Raw genomic sequence first — 23,778 nt, 5'->3', positions numbered from 1 at the left:
GCATGACGGCCTGTTCGAATAATAATAGCCATTGCCTAACCTAATGCAGCAAAAAATACATCTCCTTCAAATTTGTAATGAACTGTCTATCGTCTCGGAAGCGTGCATAAAAGCCTTCCTTCATATTCACTAAGCTGGAAACTGGTGGTGATGTAGCGCAAACCCACTTTTCCAACTCAAACCACTAATGTCTGATTGGGTTCATATCAGGCCAAAGCATTAACAGAAATTTACCAGCATGAATTCTGTCAGTGTGGCAGGAAGCATTATCCTGTTGGTAAAGGCCATCAGAAGAGCCCTGTCCCCTCTGACCTCCGCTCTCTCTCACGAGTCTTCATCCCTGCAGGAGCCTGCGGTCGTTCGGTGAGAGGCTCAGAGTCACTGGAGAGGACAGTTCTGTTCACCGCTGATCTTCCACGAGCACCTGAACCGAGGCCTGCTGGAAAACTAATTCTTCTATGCGCTTACCATTTCTTAACCTCTCCTCCTCATTCTGGACAGTGTTAAGCTCTACAGTTAGCGCTCCTCGTGTCATTGCCTGGTGGAGAAGAACCAGTAATGTTGCTGTTTTTGGTTACAGCAATTCTCAAAGTACTGCAATAATATGCAAAATCATATGCAATAATGTCAAAGTCCATGATATGAGTATTTTTTTCAAGGCTCTGGACTTCAAGATCATTTAAACAACAACCTCACACAGTTAACGCTGACACATGACTTTATTCAGTTTAATCTCACATGTTCTTTTAGCATTGGTATGGGAAGTGGGAACCCAGTGTTGGGAGTTTGATTACACACCAGAGACATCGAAATGAGACACGAGTTATATGCCATGCTGACATTAACAGACACATTACAGCTGTGTGTGTGTGTGTAAAAGCTGAAGCAAAGCAAAAAACAGAAAACCATCATGAATGCAGTGGAGCTCGAGCTGTGAATCAGATGAATACATGATACATTCAAGCACATAGACAGACCTCTCTCTCTCTCACACACACACACTCACACATTATGACCAGAGAGAGAGTCGGCAGACAGATACAGCAGATATAATTCACATGACAACACACAACAGCAGCACACGACACGTTGTGTTGGTTACATTTGTGTTTTGCCAGAGGTTCTTCTCTCTTTGTGACACCCTGACCTAACCCTGATCTTTAATCATGTGACAGGCCTGTGTGGCCAGAAACAAAGATCACGTCTGATTTCACTGGAGCTCAGTCCCAGAACAGCCTGACCTGCAGACCATCTCCATGAAGACAGTGATGTGATTGTGATGCTGACCGCAGATAAACAGGCATTCATGATGATGAACCGCACTGAAACTTTTCAGAAATGGGTTTGGATAAAATACACCACCAACCGCCCACATATACATGATGTTGTCTTCTGACTGAATGATCAGACAGTACAGTATTTTACATAATTCACACACACTTAAATCTCATAATATGTTGACTGTTCCCTGATTTAGGTCCAAATTCTCTGGAGAACAAACATGAAGATCAGAATCTGTAGGCCATCGATGCTTAAATACATGAACTAATAAATAAATCAAGCTTGCAAAGAATAGTAAAAATAAAATACAGGTTTGTATCAAACATTTTTTGGAATGGAATTCTATGGAAAGTATTTCAAAACATTGACATAACAACAACTACTTATGAAGAATATAACCCAAATAAGAGTACGGGACACTACAGCAACACATTCAGATCTTTGGGATGATCATGGATAAGTTATTGCTGATTGTCATCTCAGAATGCACACTTCATGTTCCCATCTGGAGCGCTCGGATCTGGATTAGGCTGCGTTCCGTTTCCCTCGGGAGAGGGATGTGGGAGCTGGGAATGACCCACACCTGAGCTGACCATGTTCCAGTGCACGGGTCAGAAAACTAGGATGGACGCGTCTGTTGCTCTTTTGAACACAAACACATTAAAGTGGAATATTGCACAGATAATGGCCGAGCATCACGGCCTCGGAGACTAACAGAAGTGATAAAAACAACATATTACTACCGATTGACTACAGGTGATGCACCATTAGTTCAGCCAACAATGAAAAATATCATTTACTCGTGTCACTCCAATCCTGCATGACTCCCTTTCCCTTCAAAGAGCACCAGGGAAGTATTGTATGTGACCGGTGACTATGTTTTGTACCTCTGTGTGAGAAACAGCCCCAGATGTAAGCCATTTTTCATACACAGTTCTCCCCTTTTCCCAGGTCATGTTTTCACATGAATCATGTTGAGTCATGTGACCTGAACGGCCAGCCACATTCCTTTTATGTTTCATGGAAAAAAAAACAACAACACAGGTATGGAACGAAGAGAGACTGAGTAAATAGTAACAATTCCCATTTTTAGTGTAAATGATTGTTTTAGGAAGTGACGGCGGAGCTGGAGATCTACACCTGTGAAATGATCTGCATGTTGAAGCTGGGCGAGCGGGACTGTTTGGGAGACAGCAGCTCCGTCTCTGGCAGATGTTGCTCCTGCAGGCTGAGCTTGGAGTACCTGCGAGCGTCAGCACCAGAGCTCAGTTCGGCGGCCCGAGTCGAGCCCGCGTCACACACGGCCGGCCGGCGGTCCAGAGTCGTGCAGGAGGTGCTGCCGCCCACCGCGGCCGGACACGCATGGGCTCTCCTCCGACTGTCCGAGTGTTTCTCTGTGGACATCCGGCTCTTCTTACAGCTGCTCCCTTGGCCGGCCACACCTGGCACTGTGTTCCCACGGAAACCGCTAGGCTGGCTGCTATTGGACGCTCCGGACGAGAAGCCCTCATCTGGATCGTTCAGGGCGACGGACTCTTCCTCTCGGCTAAACTGATCTGGATCTGACACACAGAGAGAAATGATGAGGACAAAAGAATGAAGAGGAAAAGAGAGATCATTTTTCTTGTTTTAATCCGTCTCCTTCAAAATGTGTCATAAAAACCATTCAACACTGCAGACAGGAAGTACATGATGCTGCAGAGGAAGTCACAGAAGAGCAGGATTCTCAGAGTTATGAGATCTGGTCAGCATGCTGAATAATCGGACAATTCGTACCCAAGCAAACTATGATGCGCTTCAATATGTCATCAGATCTGTGATTTCATTGGCTGTATTAATAGCTTCGACCACAGAGACGTTAATTCAGTAGAATGCTGCTCATGTTCGATATTGTGCACTTTAGGGTTCACTATTATCGATAAACGGATTCAGACTGATAAACACATGGAACTTTCACATCTATTCATGACTTTGTTGAAGAGTTGCTCAAACATCTGGAGGGTCGGGGGACGTGTGGATACAATGCAAACATGCTCCCTGATCCCTTCAGGAGCTCAAACACATCCTAAACACATTCTTTAGCAGACTGACTGAACGCCTTATTTCCACTGTCGGGCCGGTGCGAGTCTAACAACACGCCGTGCTGGGCCAATAGTCTCGGACCTCAAGCACCGGGGCCAAATCAAGTTGCATTTCCACGCCTCCACAGAACAGCGTCACACAACCTCGCCGTTTCACCAGCGCTAACTGAGCATGATAGAAGCAAACGTTTGGTCTTCACTCAAAGGTCTAATGCTATTTCATTCATTCTGACTTATTTACACTGTTGAAGAGCTGCACTCATGCTAAACATGGCCAAAGGTTCAAAACACGAGTTGGGCGTATGACGGAGTATTTCTGTGCCAAATACACTACGTTCAGCTTCGGATACATTTGGGAGAGTTTTTTTCGAGTGTGACCGTGTATCACTTCATAAAGGGCAGATTTCTTATATGGGCACTTCTCCATGATAAGCGTGCGCACACACCACCCAGAGCCGGAGCGCGCCCATCTACAGGCTTCGTTCAGGATACAGAAGACGAGAGATTCGTCAACAATGTCACCAAAGGAGTGTGTTTTTGGTTGTGAGGGAAAGATCACCTTTTTCAGTTTCCCCAAGAACCCATCGTAAAGGGAACAGAGGAGTTGTTCCCGGGATTTCGTGATGAATACTTTGTAAACAAGTCCCGGTTTGACACTGGATTTGCAGATGAGTAAGTGAGGTGGTGAGTAAAGCTGCATCAAATGTCTGTTTTGTGCATATGATGTAATCACGGAAGTTTTTGTTCCCTTTTTATTTATAATGATGTCACAGCTTGCAGAAGTTCGCTGTGTAGCAGACTTCTTTAGCTGGTCTATATGTACTTAATTTCTTCAGTCAAAAAGAAATGAAGGTTTTTGATGAAACATTCCAGGATTTTTCTCCATATAGTGGACTTCAATGGCCTTCAAATGGTTGAAGGTCAAAATGACAGTTTCAGTGCAGTTTCAAAGAGCTTTAAACAATCCCAGACGAGGAATAAGAGTCTGATCTAGAGAAACCATCGCTCATTTTCTAAAAAAAAATATATACATTTTAATCATAAATGCTCATCTTGAGCTAGCTCTCTTCTTCTTCTCTATTTGAATTCCAGCAGTATAGACTCTGCTATGTGTATTACTGCCCTCCACAGGTCAAAGTTTGAACTAATTGTTATATACAATATGCTTGTGCAAGTATATAACAATTAGTCGGATCACAAGGAAGTTATTTCCAACACTTGCTGGTGTCTGAAAGTGAGTTTTGAACTGAAAATTGTTCAAAATGTCTTAAATGTTGAAGTTAGCTGGTAGCCTGATATAATAACATGGGAATTGAGCAGCGGTGTTGACCGTCTCCTGACTCAGGTGAACTCCGCCTCTGTTGTCCACCACTCAATAAGCCCCAGTTAGCCCGCTTTGGACCAAGGTATTCGGCAGGCCAAAAACCCCTGACCTTCGGCCCCCAGGAAGCCCCGAAGAGGCCCGATCATGTCCCGGAAGTGACGGTGGAAGCTCGATTGGCCCTCGCACACACAGACACGCTCACTTTCTGCCCGACAGTGGAAAAGCGACTATTCTTCTAGTTTACTGAAATCATGTTCCAGTTCCTAATAGTTACATACAAACTAGTAACTAACCAATGCCAATTTTGACCCGTGTTGTAATCTAAATGTGCTTCTGTTAAATAGTTGACAGATGTGATGGGAATTTTTGGATGAGTTGAGTATAACCAAACTGTAGAAGCCTTGTGTAACTTATTTTTGAACATGTGTGTGGATTCTCTCTGCTGTGTCTGACACTAAACCTCAGTCCTGCAGAGAGTGATGTGGGAGTGTTGATGCTGCGCAGCTCAGGAAGGGAAGCGCTACAGAATCTAGTGTTGAGGCAGTGACACCGTCGCTGGTTGAAGTCCACCTGAGGATAGGTGGTTAGAGTCCACCATAGTCAGAAAAAGACATAAGATAATCAGACACATTGAGCATGCTTAGAGAAAACGGACAAGATGAGTGACAAGCTCAGGGATGAAACTGGTGTCCATGCAGCTGAATGCAAAGCAGAATAAGAGAGGATGTTTGAGCCTTAATTGCTGAAAAGTCTCTTAAAAAACACTAAGTGAAATTAAGACACGGATATAAACTAGAGCTGAACATTGATTCAAATTTTTAACTAATAATTGCACAGATTTCTGCACTTAATTGCAATAAATATTAAGATAATACTAACAGAGGGAAGAATGTTTAAATAAATATATATATATATTTAAATGGCTTTCTTTCTCTAATATTAATATTGCCAATATCTGTGTCAAAGTTTTTATTTTTTTTCTCTAAATTTTGAACATTTAGTTTCAGTAAACTTAAGTCATCTCATTCACCCATAACACGTTTCATTTAGCTTTGTCTTTTTATGAGAAAGAGCCCAGATGCTTCTCACTCTCTAGTCTGAATGAGATTTGACTGTTGGTATCATGACAACACTAGTGTGGGAACAAGCAAAACTGCACTGAGAATCATTCTGTAATCAAATCTTTACCCTTTGATTTGAGGCCAGTGAAGATTTAGACCTCTAGAAATCATCTCATCAATCTATGAAACTGACTTACATAATGTATAACAGAGAATGAGAGCGTATGTGACAACATCCTGTTGAATCAGTACATGTATGAACGCTGTGTGAATGTAAGACAATTTCATGTGTGCATTGAAGTTGTGTTGAGTAACTATTTCACAGGTGTATATGAGATGAGCCGAAGTTATGATTGTAATACACTTTCAGCAAATTATGGAAATTTAGATTCAGTGATGCAAGTCAATAGAAGCCCTTTTTGTAAGAAGCTTTTCGTATATATCAACATTTAAATCAATGTTTTAATTGCACTCAGTGTTTGCAAGAGACACGTCAATAAATGACAGCCTTGGCGGCCCCATGCCACGGCCCGATGCTCCACTCATGTGTGTCCTACTGGGGCTTGGCATGACTCAGGTTTTTTGGGGAGGTACATTCCAGGAAAGCTGAGGTGCCCTAAAGGAAGTGAGCCTATTGGGTCTAAAGGGGGAAAGCCCGCCTCCATGATCTCACTCCACCCCCCGCCTACCCTCATGTGTGACTGTGAGAGAGCCCCTCCCTCCTGGCTCATGATTGGCTGCTGGATCCTGGGGGGCGTGTCGGCTGTGGCAGATGGTGAGGCTGAATTCTGCATCACTTGAGAAGTCAAAACAATCTGGGATGTAACAGAACAGGGGGAAATGTGCTTCTTAGTGTCTGTGCCCAACAGGAACACAGGAAACAACATGATCAGAGTGCAACACATTCCCACAGTGAGCAGTGAACCACACAAGAACACAAAGACAGAAACAGAACAGACACAAGAACAAGATCTTTCACATGTAGTCTGGAGAGATGATGGAAGTTTAGATTAGATGTTTTTGCATTTTTTATGTCGGCTAAAGAAAGCCATACTGATCTGCTATCTAAACATTATTATCATCACTCTATCTATCTATCTATCTATCTATCTATCTATCTATCTATCTATCTATCTATCTATCTATCTATCTATCTATCTATCTATCTATCTATCTGTCTGACTATCATCAATATATATGCTAGAGCTAAGATAATGATGTTGTAGTTAGAGGATGTTTATTCAAGAACAGACAAACAGCAATGACCAGCACAGCCACTTGCAGGGAAACAGATGAACACTAACACAGTCCCTTTGATCACAAGAAACACGCTGCTGAAGAAGATCAGGAGGCACCACACAAGCGATTTCTTACAAACTCATGACGAGACAAGACAATGGTGTTAAGGTAAGAGGGAGTATAAATATTGTCCATGACAAGGGGGGTAATAGTGAACAGGTAACAAGGATTGTGGTGGGAGAACCAGGGGGAGGCATGTCAGTACCCCCCTATGGACCGCTCCAGAGGTCCAAAACAATCAATGCTGTGTCCGGCCTCTTCCACACGGTGCCGGACACTCTAGATGAGTCATGTGGAAGGTGGAAAGTAAGGCCGATCCAGGATATTGTTTTGAGCCACCCATCTTTCCTCTGGTCCACACCCTTCCCAATCACACAGATACTCGAGATGACCTCCTCTGTACTGAGCATCTAGAATGTACTTGACAGCATAGACGGGATCTCCATCAATCAGCAAAGGAGGAAGGGGTTCAAAACCACCACCTGGTTTGTAGAGTGAGAAATTGAATACAGGATGACTCTTATACTCGGGGGACTGGGTGCATTTGGTGGGTGATGAGGACGGGCTCAGTGAAATTTAAACTTTTTAGATGGGAGCTGTAGTCAGATGTACTGAGCCGAGAGCCAGACCTTCTGCCCGGGCTAATAGTTGAGTAGAGATGACCTCTGGGCATCAGCCTGACAGAACAGAGGATATTTCTGAGGTGGGAACACAGACCGGACTTGGGGGACATCCCACCGAAGCAGGCTTGGGTGATTCTCTTATCAAGGGGTCCAATGAATGGGGCAGACAAAGATGGAAAATGGCAGGACGGGGCCAACTGATTGGTGTCTTGAAAGTATTACCGTGATCACCGTAAATGGATGACGGGAATCTAGTGTACTGCCGCTAGGGTTCTGAAGGAAATTCCCACACTTGTGGTGAACACTTCCTTGAAGTGAGAAACAAATCTTGGAAGTAATCCAAGGGTATGGAACATTAAAAAGACCCTTGCAGACTTTTGTTGAGCTGAAGTAAGTCGCTGGCAAAGACACAAACATAGAAGTGATCCCCATGGAAAGCAGCGAAGAGGAACTGGACGCGGAAGTATGTGGAGGAGCACTGGCTAATTGAGACAAAACAGATGGTGGATTAGCTTTCCTCTGTGGGTGAGGTTGGAGAGGTTTGTAGCGCTTGTAGCAGATCTTGTACCAAGGTCCTGATGGGAGCAATCAACAATCCGTCACCGTGTTAGTTCCATGTTGCAGTGTTGGACTTATCTTCTGTCACAGAGGACTAAGACAATGATGGCGAAGTTGGAGGATGTTTATTGAAGAACACCAGAGCAGACAAACACAGAATCACAATGACTAAGGTGAGTACCACACTGAAGATCAGGAGGTGAGGTCTTACAAACTCAGGATGAGACAAGACAATGATGGTCAGGTGACAGTGAGTACAAATACTGTCCATGACAAGGGAAGTAATAGTGAACAGGTTAAGTTGATCAGTATTCTGTCGAATGAGAAGGGATTGGGTGGGAGAACCAGGGGGAGGCATGTCAAGAACATGCTCTTTATAAGTCTGACTTATTCTGACTGTCTGCCTAATGTTAAAAACTTTGAGCAAAAATACCACAGTTTGTCTACAGTATTTACTATTTTTTTTAATGAATTTTCAGTGTAACCATTATTAATTAGTAATTAATCACCAATACAACACAACAGACATGACAAATGTGAAATGTATTAGTTGTTGTGAAGTGAAGACAGGCACAGCGAGTAAACACAGGCACAGTGGTTGTGGCTTCAGGCCTTGAAGAGGCGTTTCCTTTAAATACAATACATATTAAAAAACATCAAGAAAACACCAAAAAAGGGGGAATAAAGTGTCCATGGTGCTGATCTGAAAAGGGGGATCAGGTGTGGTGCTGGGCACAGTGAAGGTCAAAGAGCACTGATTTCACCAACTGCATTTGGCCAAACAAACTCTAAATGATCAGCTGATCATGAACCGGTGAAACGCTCACAGAGCAGCGGTAAGACGGCTCGACAGGAAGAAGAATGCAATCACAGTCGTGAGAGTCAGAGGCAATGGTGTTAGGCGCCCGCTTCTACTGCTGACATCCGTGCCACAAAAAACAGGCTCAAACACCATTGGTCAATGCAGTTGCACTGGCATGATTCAAAAGGATTCTAACAGACACGAGTCTCAGTGTTCATTTGTGACACACCATATAAACAACTCCATCAACTGGTTTGGTTTGGTGTTTTATGTTCATAGTGCCATCATGCCACAATCAAAAGAGCTGCTCGAGCCCCTCAGAAGGCCGGCTTGTTGTCTGGAATATAATTTAAAGCCCATTTTAAAGCTAAGATATTTAATTTACCATTCCACTGCATGTAAATGATGATGCACCCCATTCACAATGTCATGTTTTTCCTTTACACGCCCCCTAACATGTGTATGTAAATCATGTGATAGATGTGCTCTCAACAGCTCATGTCTGTCCATCAATCACAAGCAATACTGCTATCGAGAGAGATCATCTGATGTTGTTCTGTCCCTGGATAAAGACAAACTGCTCCTCCAAAAACTGTGTATAACCTTCCAAAGATCATACTATAAGGAATACACCGCTGAAGTTTATTTGTGATGAGGTCATGAACTGAGAAATCAGCTGAGGTCATTGAACTATAAAATATCCTGTAAGTTTCAGAACTCTTTCTCGTAATTTCTGAGACTTTCTTGTTAACCTCTGAACTTCCTCACTAGACCAAAAATAGCTTTTATTGAAACCAAGCTCAGAAAATTGCATATTTAGAAACACATGAACAGCTTTTCTTGCTTTTATTGGCGATCAAGTTACTTTCTTCCCATTCCTTGTAAACTGCACACCTTCTCAAGTGGAGTATCAAGCCACTTATTGGGATATCCATGAGATTTAAAAGTAGGCCAGTGTTTTACATTCTACCCAAGGTACAGAAAAGCTTGGTTAATCCACCAGGACGGCCGATAGTAGCCGGTAACAATAGTCTGACTGAACCACTCTCGAATTTTGCTGATTTGTTCAGAGACCGTTAGTCACATCCCTTCCCAGTTATCTGAGACTCAGCAGATTTCCTCCAATGCCCATCAAACACTCAACATGTTGAGCAGGATGTTACACTGGCAGCTATGGATCTGACTTCACTATATACCAATATCCCACATCATGAAGGTCTATTGGCCTTAAAACATTTTCTTGATTTACGTGTTGAGGATGATGGCCTTCCGACTAAATTCATCATTGAAATGGCTGAAATGGTTCTCACTATTTTTTATTTGAAAACCGCTTTTATTTACAGATCGAGGGCACTGCCATGGCTCCTGACTATGCCAATTTATATCTGGGCTTTTTGGAGGATTGTTTTGTCATTTAAAAAGGTTCTGCGAGTGATTTTGAAGCATTTGGTCTATATATGAATTGTCTAAAACCTTCGATTAAGTTCACACATGATTTTGGAATTACAAATGTTAATTTCTTGGATACTTGTATATCAATTGTTGACAAACAAATCATCTCTTCTATTTATAGAAAAGATACAGCTAAGAACAGTCTCCTTCATGCTACTAGTGCCCATCCAACTCCTTTAAAACGTGGGTTACCCTATAGTCAATTTAAGACTTCATCGTATCTGCTCTAGGAAGGAGGATTTTGATGTTAAAGACCAGAATCTACAGATTTTATAATCATAATATAATTTTATATACAGATTTTAAATCATGTGCAGTTTACAGGAACGGGAAGAAAGTAACTTGATTGCCAATAAAAGCAAGAGAAGCTGTTTGAGTTGCTTGTCTTTTTAGAAAGAGGGTGATTGTTTGTTGCATTTTGAGCACTGAGGAGAGCAATCTGCTGAACGTCTGCTCATGCTCTTCTGTTTTTAACTCACTTTGCACTTTATTGCACCATGCAATTTATCAAATAAATTTTGTATTTTCTAGACCTCTTCAAGTCTTATTGGATTCAGTGAGTGGTCAGCCATTTTTTTCTGTTTTGCTTAAGTAATATTTGTTAAATTTATTACATTTATTTAAAGTTATTACATTTCTTATTAGGTCAGTTACAAAAAGAATTGCCAATCAAGTTTATATCATTTTATCAACTCCATGTCATCGTATAACCCCAATACATCATATCTTCGCTGGAAATCTTCTCTGCTGCCATCTTGTTACTCCTAACTAGGTTAAGACACTTCTCCAGCTCTCTTAAATGATTTAGGAGCTGAGCATCATATGAATCACACTTATTCTCAAGTCTAAGAATAAGAGTTAAATTACGTCATTCTCAGAATTTTGACACACTTCCGACTAAATTTTTACTCGGAGCGTCTTCATACATACGGCTGGAATCCCGTTATAATGATGGCGTCTCACTGCACAATCAATCTCGTTTACACTGTTAGTTATGATGAAAGCACTGGCGAGAGTGCAGAAATCGACGAACACTGCATTCATGTCTGCCATCGGCTAATGCTCATCGCTGCGACCTTCATGCGATCTAAATATAATGCTAAAAGCAACTCTTTTCACGATTAGATCAATTGCGACAGCTGTAATAGTAAAAACGTAGCAGAAGTTTTCGAGAGAGTTCCACTTGTAATAATTATTTTAAATGGAAAGCCAATCACAGCAGTGGGTGTTTACGCAGCAGACACGCCCCTTAAAACAGAACGTTCAAATCTAAAAATGTCTAATTTCTATGTAAAAATCATACTTACATTAAGGGCACCTCAGGAAACATTATAAAATAACAAAAAAGTCCATGACCCCTATAATGACATGAGTGACTGAATGAGAATGATTACGACGGACTCTTTTCTTAATTATTCTCAACATGCTGCTGTTTTTTCTAAATCTCTTGAACTGAAGCTATGGCATTCGCTGTGGTTTGATTGGTTGATGTTAATCTGACTCGGGCTCAAACATGTGCGGCTCCATTACAGCACGGACCACCTCGAGCATCAAAACGCCACGCTGAGGAGGACATGGAACGATAAAGTTCGCCAATCCCAGCTGTGGGCATTTACTTGTGTTCCTGAAAGAGGTAACGCCCCTTGAAATTAAGCGTTTATGACAGATTGAAAATTATATATTTAATTATGACATACCAGATACCTTCACATTATAAGTGGATCTCATGACAAAACATGCTAAAATGTGTGTAATATGACCACTTCAAGGTCCTCTGACACAAAGATCACCGTGTCGCGGTGATCCAGGAAGAACTGTCCAGTGTTTGTGAGGCTGGTCAGGTGTGTGTGTGAAGTGTGTGTGTGACGCGCCACCTCACCCTCTCTCTTCCAGCGCAATCTGCGGATGGACGCGGCTGTGATGGTGCAGTGGGAAATCCGCCTGATGGTGGGAGTCACCTCCAGCTGCAGGATCTTCTTCCCCTGGGATCCGTTCGGAGCGCTGTCAGGCAGAGAGCTCTTCATGGCATTGCCCAGCTAAACGTCACGGCACAGAGCGGGAGAGAGCGTCAGTGTCAGCAGAGAGAATAATCCACAGACAGGAACGAGACGGATGTGCTCGGATCGTACCAGCAGCGGCTCAGAATACAGCTCCAGCTGAGCTCTGTACAGGATGTCATCCAGAGCCTCTCTCCCAGCCTCCCACTCCCCGTTATATCTGTCACACACACACACTCGTCAAACACCAGAGCAGAACAGTGACACTTAAAAAAGTACATTAATCCATGAGATGTTTAAAAAAAGAAAGAAAAGTGAATTCTCTAAAAATAGTTAGTACAGAGTACAGAGTTTAATCTAGACACCCTCGACATATCTGCGTAACGTCACAATGGTTTATCTGCTGAAGTTTGGCATGATCACTACAGGGTTTTGTTGTGTGAGAAACCGTGAGTGATCCAACAACGCTCAAATGAGGGGGGAAGGAATGAGACGGCTTTACCCGTGTTCACACTTACATGGCATGATAGACAGCCGTAAGCATCTGTACCATGAACTCTGGGTCCAACACCACACGGATGCAGGGAGCCGTCCACGCCTTCATCTGCTGCCGAGGAAACCCGCACACACACAGCCTGACACACACACACACCCGTTAAACCGCTGGCTTCATGGATATGAGTTAAGGCACGTGATAGCGCACTGAAGCACATGAAATCGCATCATTAATGTAATTTACATCTTGAGTTTATCACACTGAGCAAGCACTTGTGACCCTGATAGAGTGAAACTGCTATTTAACCCTTTAACCCGATTCTCCTTCTGTTTGCTATCATTTTAAGCCACTAAACTCCCGGAAAGTTTTCAGTCCAATTATCCTGAATTCATTCAAACAATCAGTAAAGAAAACCAGGCTTATTGCATCGGAAATGGCAGAGAGAACTGAGACTTAAAACTTGAGCTCTGTCATAATATTCTGAGCTTGTTTCTGACTGAACAAACATCCAGCGCTATATGACCAGATGATGCACAATCTACTGCCTCGGCTGGATGAAGCAAACCAGCGTCTCGCTAGTAAAGTTGATGGATGCAGATTGTAATTGCGGTAAAGATGACAGTGGTGACGTACAGGAGTCTGTCGCGCTGTTCACACTCTGAAGTGTTTTATGGGTGCTTCGTGTGCATACATTTATGAATTATATAGACTCCTTATATCACGTGATTATTTGGTGTCCTTTTGGAATCTCCAAGTGTCCTTTTTTGGAAAGACACCTAAATTTACCTGAAAATAGCTTGCAGGAAATACAGTTTTGTAAGAGTCAATCTGATGGTTTACTTTCCTGAATATAGTAAATGATGAAAACATGAACATCTTAAACGAGATAAATAGTGTATGCTTAATTTAAGAAAAAGGGTGCGATTAATAAGTTTTTAATGTATGGACAGCCCTACTCATCAGATCCAGCGGTGGGGTCGACTGTGACCGAACTCAAGCATGCGCTGTGTTTGTGACAGGAGTGTGTTCAGGTCAGAACTGCGATCGCTCTCAGCGCTGACGGCGGGCCTGCCTCTAATATAATCTGCTCAGAGAACGAGGATGAGATCTCACCGTGAGCTCATTCTGCAGACGGCCTGGTATGAGGAGGGGGGCATGTAGACCACCACTGAATTATAACACAACATCAGGAAACACAACACCTCAAACCTGCAGACACACACCAGAACACATGATCACCTGTACAGAGGTGCTGAACACCATTTGAGAGTTCATTTTTCAAATCTTTCCTTTGGGATCAGGACATGTCAACTGTAAACAAACACTTTTATTAGGACGGTGACCTGTTCTGGGCAGTGAAGGTCTCTCTCTGTGGGTGGAGACCGCTGTAGATCACTCGGATCAGGTCATGCTGACAGAGAGCTCCCTCAGTCAAGCCCATGGACCCCAAACTAGACGGCTAAACACACACACACACACACACACACACACACACACACACACACACACACACATTGACACTAGACAGAGATTAGGGACACCACTACAGCGTACATTTTAGGACATCCTCAGACCTCAGTCATATGACGAAAGGTCTTGTGTAGCCAGAGCTTCAGACTGACGGCAGAAGGTCTGGACTCTATCGCAGCTTTCATTGGCCAAGGCCACCCGAGAGGATGTTTGACTGACATGTAACGCAACCAATCACAGTTCGTTTCGTTCCGCATCATGTTTAGGGCTGTGAAAATGTCCCTACAATAGCATCTATAAATTATTGTGCAAGTTTACTTCAATAATGGAGCTGCGAACTTCACACACTTTCGAAAATCCAGAGTTTAGTTGATCCTGGCAAGCGCTTGACGGCGTTCTTCTTCCACGAGGGGGTTAGCGTCACGGCATTGTTTCCAGGCGGACCGTTAAAGAACGTGACACACTTCTCCCTGACATCCTGTATAATCCAATCAACCACTCTGAAACTCCTGAAGTGTTTCCAGATAAGTGTGCCGCATGCATCAGATGTTCAGCCAGAATGGCAGAGACAGGTAGAGAGCGATGCCTAACTGTGAGATGCCATTTCGTCCAATAGCTGAAGCCTTTTCATCATGTGACGTCTGAGGATGTCCTGAGATGTATCCTAACCGTTAGCACATTTAACAGCATTATCCTACGCACACCAGTGGTTCTCTTGCTCCTGGAGCTCCACAACACTGTCATACCTGATTCATGTCATCTGCTCATTAGTGGAAACTATGTAGGACAATGGATTTATCTAAAATGTGTAGTGTTAGGGGTTCTTCAGGACCAGGGTGAGGAACACATGGTGAAATAATGCCTCTGCAGTCTCCAGAGCTGTTGCTAAACTCTTAAACGGTCTCAAACTCTGGACAGTTCAGCTCCAACCTGCTCCAACTCACACCTGCTTGATCAGCTGGATCAGGTGTGTTTGATTAGGGTGGGAGCAGAGGGTTCGGAGCTGTGGCCTCCAGGAACTGAGTTTGAGACCACTGCCTTACAGAAACAGGCTGAGGAAACAGAAAGCAGCTCTGAACACAATTCTGGCTGTAAAGCAGCTCTAGAAGAAAACAGTGTCACTGTCCAGCTTAAGTTCAGTATTGATTCATTCCCTTGTAAAGATCATTAGTCATTAATTTAGTTCATTTATGTATACAGCAGCTCATGTTGTACAACAGTGTTTGTCATCTACAGTGGTCAGAAGAACAAAATGGGTCAAATGCTTAGAACTTGCGTACACTGAGACGCAGGAAACAGGAAGGAAAACAGGAAGGAAAAGCTGGTTGGCACTGAAGAAAAAACAGATTATATCTTTTGGCAGAGGAGAACATGGGAGTATGTTTGTGTTTTGATGTTTTTCTAGGGCTGGACAATAATTCAATATCAATATATATCGCGATATAATTTTTTTCGATAACGGTGATATGATTTTTAAACACATTTCCGGTATTTCGATATATACATTACAACATTTCTCACTTACTTGAGGCGCAGCCGTTAGAAAGAGCAGAACGCGATTGGCGTGATGACGTACACCACAGAGACACGCTGCCATCAGCCAGTGCTCAGCGTTAATATGGTTTGTTTAAAATAGCAACATGGAAAACAGACAGAGTTCAGATAATGTTTCAGTCGATGGATGCGCAAAACGTTACAACAACGATAATCAAAAAACAGTCACTCTTTGTAAACTGTTAACAGCTAGTGCCGTTGCCGTATGCTCTAATGCTCTTAAACCTTCAAGAACAAGACGCGAAAGAGAACTCGCACGCGCTGTGAGAAGATTTGTGTGCGCTCATCCGACGCGCGCACACGCTTATTTCAGTCAGCGCGCAAATACTGACTTCTCTTTCAAGTCTTGCGCTTCGGCGGACAAATTCATACAAAAATTAAGTCAACATGCCCGTCTTGGCGAGTATCCTAGCAAACATAGTCGGTTATGTCTTAAGTGAACGTATAACAGTCGAGAAAGACATCGCATGTGTAACAGCATATGTAGCTACTGGATCGTGCATGTCTTAAAGGGAAAAAAATATTCCTGCTGCCTGTTTTTAATGTTAAATCAAACAACAAATAACAAAGAAATCACTCACTGCTCTTGACTGAATAGTTTTTGTAACTTCAATAATGATTCATCTTTATTTATTTTATACAGTAAAGATAATATGCAGTGTTATTTTATATTTGATTACTTTATCCATTCTGTACCTGAAAACTGCTGTTAGATACCTGAAAACCTGAAAAGCACTGTTTATTTTATTTGAATATTTGCTTTATTGTACTTATTTTTGATGTACTTATTTGCTTGTAGTTTGATCGTTTGTTCTTATTTTCTTTATTTTTATTTGACAGTAGTCTTATTTTTAGGGTCACGGTTTCGGTACGTGCTAATAGCACATACCGAACTGTACCAAAACTGTGACCCTAAAACCGTGATACGAACCGAACCATGAGCAATTTGAACCATTGCACCCCTAGTGTCATCAACACTCAACAATGTTCCTGCCCCAGCAATGTGTTTTTGTTGTTTCTCACTGTTTTTTTCTGTTTTTACTGTTCACAATCTTTATCTTGGCTGAAGCACTTTTGTTTTAATCTATATTAAGGATAATAAAATCAGCCTACATTATAATTTAATGTTAAAGATATTAATATTACAAAAGTGAGTGAGTCTTATGTTTATTTTTTATGTTTGTATGAAGGCTACATACAAATAAAAGCTGAACAAATTTATTTGTACTGTTTTATTTCTTAAATATTATATAGTTTTATAGGAAGAGATTTCATAGATTTGGCAAATTCATTTTTCAGACGTTGTGGCCGTTCTTGGCAATTTTTTTGGGCGCTATTATATAGTTCATATCGATATCGGAATTATATCGTATCGACCGAAATTAAGAATTATATCGTGATATAAATTTTGGTCATATCGTCCAGCCCTATGTTTTTCATAGGTGTGTTGTGTTGGTGTTGTTTATTGAAGTGAATAATGTAAAGTCAAGGTTGGTTGAGTTTAATGTTTGGCTTAAATAAAAAAAAAAAACTAATTACAAAAAAGCGTGTTAAACGTTTGTGCAATGATGTGAATCTTCATTCTTCTGGGTGTTATTTTGTTGCTCAAGGAAGGAGATTAATTGAGTTTACAGGTTAAATGTACAGCAGGAGGTGTAAAACAGATCTGTATGTGGATATGAATGTTGTTTACCTCGTGATATATGGATGGTTTGGACAGGGACGGGATCATGAAAGATAACAGCCTGCTGTTTCCATCTTTATCCACAATTTCCTGTAAAATACACAATATAAACGATGTGTGACTCTGAGGGTATAATACATTACATGCATTAGGATGTGCTTTATTCAAAGTGACTGAAGGATCTAAGGATCTGATTTGAGTTCTTAATCAAGCCAGTATTATTATTATTGTGCAGTTCCTGTCCTGCTGTATGGCATGAACACAAATCTCAATGCTAGATGAAATATAGTGCATATCCAGAGTCACATATTATTTTTGTAAACTCAGTAGATTTTCTGGTAAAGCTGTAATTCATTATAATCTATTGTCTGTGTGTGTTTCTGTAGAAGTTTTCTGCTGTTGTCCAGCAGTTTATCCTCATGAAGTCAGAGTTTGCTGAAGTGACGGTCTGACAGGCGCATCTCTGTTTAGCGACGTCAGATCAACACCTCGCTCGACCCATCATAAATCTGACCGTAATCTCCAAATGAATTCAGACAGGGCATGAAAAAATAAATAAACATTTGAATAGATGCAGATTACTTCATTATACTGTGTGAGATTCATTTGAGATGTGCTGAACCCTCTTGCTGCGTTCTGAACAAGCTGAAGCTTATTTATTGAGCCTGCGACACATCCGCCCAGTGATGCACAAATCAAATCTAATCTTCAGGTCATGAACGCATTAATCAACTTTTCAGCTTTAGACGTAGAGATCATAAGCCATGATATTTCTAGAGGATGAATGCTAGTGTACTTACACTGACGTGACTCGCACGACAGGCCGCCCTTACCAAACTCTCAAAGACAGAAGGTGACAGTATGTCCATCATCAACAGACACGTTTAACTCTAGCGTCATGACATCTATCAATGAAAACGCTTCATATAACCAGAGCTGCTGGTGGTGCTTGAGACATTACTGATCATTCAGTGTTCACACTTGTAGTTCGATTTGTCTGTTTGCACCAATAAAAAAAGAAAGAAAAACATTTAGTCCTGGTCCGATTAGCGTTCAGACTGACAATTTTATCACCGAACCAAAAGATACTGAACCTAAAGGCATAGGGATACATTCACAACATGATTGTTTTTAGATATATTTTGAGACTGAACTTACCTAACATCAAAACACAGCTGTGTGCTGAGGTCAGTGCGCTCGTTGTGTGTGTGTATCCTGTGTGTGATGGTATTTTGGCCAGCTGGGAACTCGTGAAGAGCTTATATAATGTGTGAACGAGTCAAAACAGTGTCAGGAATCCCTCCGTCACACACACACGCTCTGCTGCGTGGAGACGCGCGTCTGATGCCGGTGATGGGCAAACTCACGACTGATGAGAAAAACCCACATGCGTGAGGATTCTGTCCTTTTTAGGGTCTCGTCTTCCTGTTTTTGGTTCTTTACATGTCTTTGCATCGTGTTGCGTTCATATATCATTCGAACCGCACCAGAGTTCGTTTGGAAGTGGACCGAGACCCATCAGCAGGGTTCGGATGGCAGCGTTCACACATGCTCAAATGAACTGCACTAACAGAGCAATCGCACCAGGGTTCGCTTTAATCAAACCAAACATGACGAGTGTGAACACACCCTATAACACAATTCTGATTTACTTTTTAATGAGTAACACAATATTGTAACTCATAACTTTTAAAAGTAACTTTCCCCAACAGAGTCATTTTCACACAACTTTAATGGCCGCTAGAATAGTCTGTAGTATGAATATCTGAACACACAACATGAACAGAACATCTGCTTTAAAAACTCTCATTCTAGCTTCATGCTTTCTGTTTTATTAATCAACACTTGAATGTGAGTAAGTTTCATAAAACGTTTTGATCAAAAAGCGAAGAAAATCATATTTTAGTCAAAGACTGTCCTAATCAGAACACAGATGGAGAAGATGGAGTAGATCCATCAGCACCTCGAACAGTGGTTTCTCTTCATGGGTTCAACATGTTGAGATCGGGGCTTAACGCGCTCTCACAGCTTTATTTTTACTGTTTTGGGAGGAGTACATTTACATATGTGACCTCTACACCCGAATGCCTTTACACTTGTCCAGTTGTGAAATGATGAGCTGTGTGTCTACATTTACACCACATCTTTTCACTTTTCACTGTACTGTTCTCTGTGTTTTGTTTTGCACTTGGAACGAAGTACACAAATACTAGAAGGCAAATATTAGACTAAGATTATTTTTATAGGAATTGTCTAGACCAGGCGTGTCCAGACTCGGTCCTGGAGCGCCACTGTCCTGCTGAGTTCAGCTCAAACCTGCCTGGAAGTTTCTAGTGCCCTAAAAACCTTGATTAGCTGCTTCAGGTGTGTTTAGCTGGGGTTTGCAGGACAGTGGCCCTTCAGGAGCAGGATTGACACCTCTGGTCTAGATGTTAGGACCCCGGCTGATACTCCTTAATGTTAGTGAGAAGAAACTGATTCTCTCTTCAACCATTCTGAAATATTCACTCACGCACCAGGTTGTAGATGCCCAGCAGGAGCGCCTCGATGCAGCCGCTGGCGTGTCGGCCCCTGCGCAGGTAAACCCACACCAGCTCCGGCAGGAACTGCAGCGTGAAGCGGCGCAGACAGAGCTCTGGACTGCGGTACAGCTCAAACAGCTGATGGCACACGGGCTCCAGGAGCTGTCAACACAGGAGGAAATGCTCAGGAGTCATGTGGGATGAGTGTGTTTGTGACCTCTGACCTCGGTCTCTCCTCTCACCTCACTGTCAGGGTCCTGAATGACGCTGTAGAGCGCCGGTACCAGAGCGTTCCTCTGACGGAGGATCACAGCGTATCCAGACAGCTGCGCTTCAGACAACGCCTATGAGAGCACAGAGCCATGATGAGCATAAAACAACCCAAGCCAGATTCACCAAATAATCTGTGCTAGGCTCAAGATTCGACGCTCTTAAACAAGCGTCTGATTTTCTGCTGGAGACACTTTGAACCACATCTATAAGTGAAGGTCTGACAGTCTGAACATCGGCAGATTCACTGGCTTTTCCCATCATGGTCAATCAAAGTTTCTGCGGGTCTTTGTTTGCTATGTTTGGGGGGAGCAGGAACATCTTTATCACAGATCAGACCCCAGTCTGTGACACCCTCCCAGCATCCTTCAGCATCCCACATTACAGCACTGGCCTGAATGAGCAGCTCATCATGTGACTCACCTTGAACTCTGAGAGCCAGTCTTCCACCACACCTCTATCTGTAGCCATCACCACGGCCTGAGACGAGACAGACACACAAATCCTGCAGATTAGAGCATTATCTGATTAAGCATGTTCATGTTTTCTCATTAGGGCTTTCCTGAATGACGGTTTGTTTGATTAGCCGGGATTAGGGATGCCCACCATATGCCCACCAGACACCAACCAGACGCGTCTCCTAAGACCCTTACGATCAATCAGAATCAAGAAAACCCTACACACACTCTCTTTAAACGTCAATTAAACACACAGGTTATGTATCTCTATCTCATCACATGCGTAAACAGCACAATGCCATCAATCTCCAGACTCTAATGAGAGACTAGCTTCCTTTCGGCTCAACCCCTCTTCCACCTTCAGACGGTCAGGTCCGAGTCCTCCCATGATCCGCACAGAGACGGATGAACGGATCCACGCAGCTCCCCCCGGTGGCGGTCGAGTGAATGGCAGAGAGCTCATCCCTCATCTGCTGCTCTCCCTGAGGTCTTGGATAAAAAGTGAAATGGCATTGAACCACCCCTTTAAATGTCAAAGATGGCGACTTCCATATCACTGGAGCGTCTCATCACAGCTGACACTACGAGTCAAATAAGGCACAAGTTCATCTGTCAAACCGTAATGAACAAAAGCAGCTTATATACCTGAGCACAGGCTGATGGGAAGAGCTCTGGATGGGATCTGACCCTTCAGCTCATCTTATAGGACGAGGCTGTCACTAATGAAACCACACGAGCACTCAACTACTGTGTTCTGCTGCTGAACGCTTCCCATCATGCACCACTGAAGCAGCGCTGCTGCCTACCTCATCATGGCCAGGCCTCCCATCCTCAGAGCAGAAAGCTTTCGAGGTCAGCGGCCGTGCCCATTATGCACAGGATATGAATTATTCAGCTCTCTGCTCCTGATCATCTGATGGGCTCACAGATCCAGAGCGGATAAGAGCATGTGACAGAGCGCGACATACACATCGCTGCAGACTGACAGAGGCACGATCAGTGCGCCTCACGATCGCATGTGTTCTGAAATCATTATATAAAACTGTGGTTCAGAGCCCAAGCGTTCACTTACTCTTTGTGATGTGGCTGCCGTCAGATCACTGCGTCATCTTTCAGCTCAGGTGTCCTCCAGAACCCTGCAATATACAATCAAATAACCTGCAGTGAAACACTCCCAACAAACATGCTGGCCATCTGGGACGCCTGTCAGTGGAGATGAAACGGGAGCATCGGATCGTCTCTGCCCTGTTGTGACGTACATCAGAGTAACAGAACAAGAACTATAAACACGGCCTCAGGAGACGCGCTAGTGCCTGACGCTACAGGCTGCGGTCTTTAGCGGCCGGGTTCGAATCCCGCTGGAGCAGGTGTGAGCAGGACCAGCTGCACCTATCAGAGTGTCGCTCTTGGGCTCTGAGCATTTGGCCGGACGGACGTGAGTGTAATGGAGGCCAGCTCTGTCTTTAACGGTTGCTGTGAGTTTTTAGACGGTGATTTGCTTTTATTAGGCATTGCATTTACATATATATGACATTATCAAAGACTGTCACAGTTTTAACAGTTTAACACAGATGAACTATTTCATTTATACAGTGAGAATATGCAGTGTTATTTTACATTTGATGATCCCATATCTGTATCTGAACACTGTTAGGCTCAAATATAAAGCAGTGTGTCGGGTATATATTCCCCGTCTGACACGCTGGAGTCTGGACCAATGAGCGGACGACCTGAATCAGTGTGTTTGATGGGTTAGGGTTAGGGTTAGCACACATGGAGATCATGCAGAGCTGGGAGGTGTTTGGGACCCCTGATCTATTGAATTATCTCTGTTCTGCTGTGTTTCTCTGCGCCTGTAACGTGTTCAGTGTTTATCTGAAGGACAGATACAGTTCAGTTTCCCATCACTGGAGTCAGGAGCCACACACAGGCCGAGCGCCTCCTGCTGGCCGCTCACACCTCCTCCAGCAGTTTCCCAGCTCTCCCATCCAGGATTGATATGACAGTTGAGGAAATGGACATTTCATCATAGTTTATTGAAATGAAAACAAATCCAACGCCTGAACAGATTTAACAAATGACCCAGAGCATATTAATGTGCATCTGACTGTAAACGGAGCACTAATAACGATATATTCAGAGTCTGAACAGCTCAAAGTTTTGTTTTCTGTGCTGCTGTGAGGATTTACATGAGGGACTGATGCCAGTCTGACAGAAACTGACAGTGAACAATCAAAATAGATGTGCATGCAGATTAATATAGAACTATATACAATTATTTCTGAAACGCTGCTGCAATTATGTGTAAAAGTAATGACTTCTAAATCTTGTAAATCACTGTCGTTCAGAAATACTTCACATCACCTTCAGCAGCTCAGATACACTATTATTATTCGATAAATAATTATTATTTGATCTGCTTTTCTGTCACAGCAAGAGATCAACATCACGACTCCAGCATCACACACACACACACACACACACACACACACACACACACACACACACACACACACACAGAGAGAGAGAGACAGTCAGTGGAAACCCGATGATCCAAATGTAGGAAACGCCGAAACATTCAACGCGTATGGACTCTTACGTCACGAGGCGGTATATAGGTGAGCGCGCACGCGCGCACACACACACACACACACACACACACACACATATATTTGTCATCGACACTGACCCGCACGCGCCTCACGAACAGAATAAAGGACAGTCTCCGACAGCACGTGACACAGACAGAAGATGAAGAACTCACCTAGCTAGTGTGCACTGGATGGTCAGCTCAACTCTGCTGCTCGCGCATCTGTGTTAGAGGCAGAACACGTCAATGACGACAA

General features: G+C 43.0%; 1 protein-coding gene across 2 annotated transcripts; it reads right to left on the bottom strand.

The window, feature by feature from the left end:
- Positions 1-710: 710 nt before the first annotated feature.
- Positions 711-23,778, bottom strand: hycc2 (hyccin PI4KA lipid kinase complex subunit 2). Of its 2 annotated transcripts, none has more exons than XM_067410528.1 (12): positions 23,697-23,778; positions 22,005-22,068; positions 20,898-20,954; positions 20,447-20,548; positions 20,199-20,366; positions 17,692-17,772; positions 14,318-14,433; positions 14,088-14,183; positions 12,997-13,113; positions 12,611-12,698; positions 12,361-12,517; positions 711-2,843 (listed from the first exon to the last, which is right to left on the bottom strand). In XM_067410528.1, the coding sequence occupies exons 3-12, from the start codon at positions 20,943-20,945 to the stop codon at positions 2,416-2,418; spliced, it is 1,401 nt and encodes a 466-aa protein (XP_067266629.1). In that variant the 5' UTR covers positions 20,946-20,954; positions 22,005-22,068; positions 23,697-23,778; the 3' UTR covers positions 711-2,415. The 2 variants fall into 2 exon arrangements, with proteins under 2 accessions (XP_067266629.1, XP_067266630.1); XM_067410529.1 differs by having other exon boundaries at positions 20,898-20,979; positions 23,697-23,722.

Source organism: Chanodichthys erythropterus, chromosome 14, assembly GCF_024489055.1.
Source record: "Chanodichthys erythropterus isolate Z2021 chromosome 14, ASM2448905v1, whole genome shotgun sequence".
Taxonomy (NCBI): Eukaryota; Metazoa; Chordata; class Actinopteri; order Cypriniformes; family Xenocyprididae; genus Chanodichthys; species Chanodichthys erythropterus.
The sequence above is the reverse complement of the archived record's forward strand: the minus strand, read 5'-3'. Positions and strand labels throughout refer to the sequence as shown.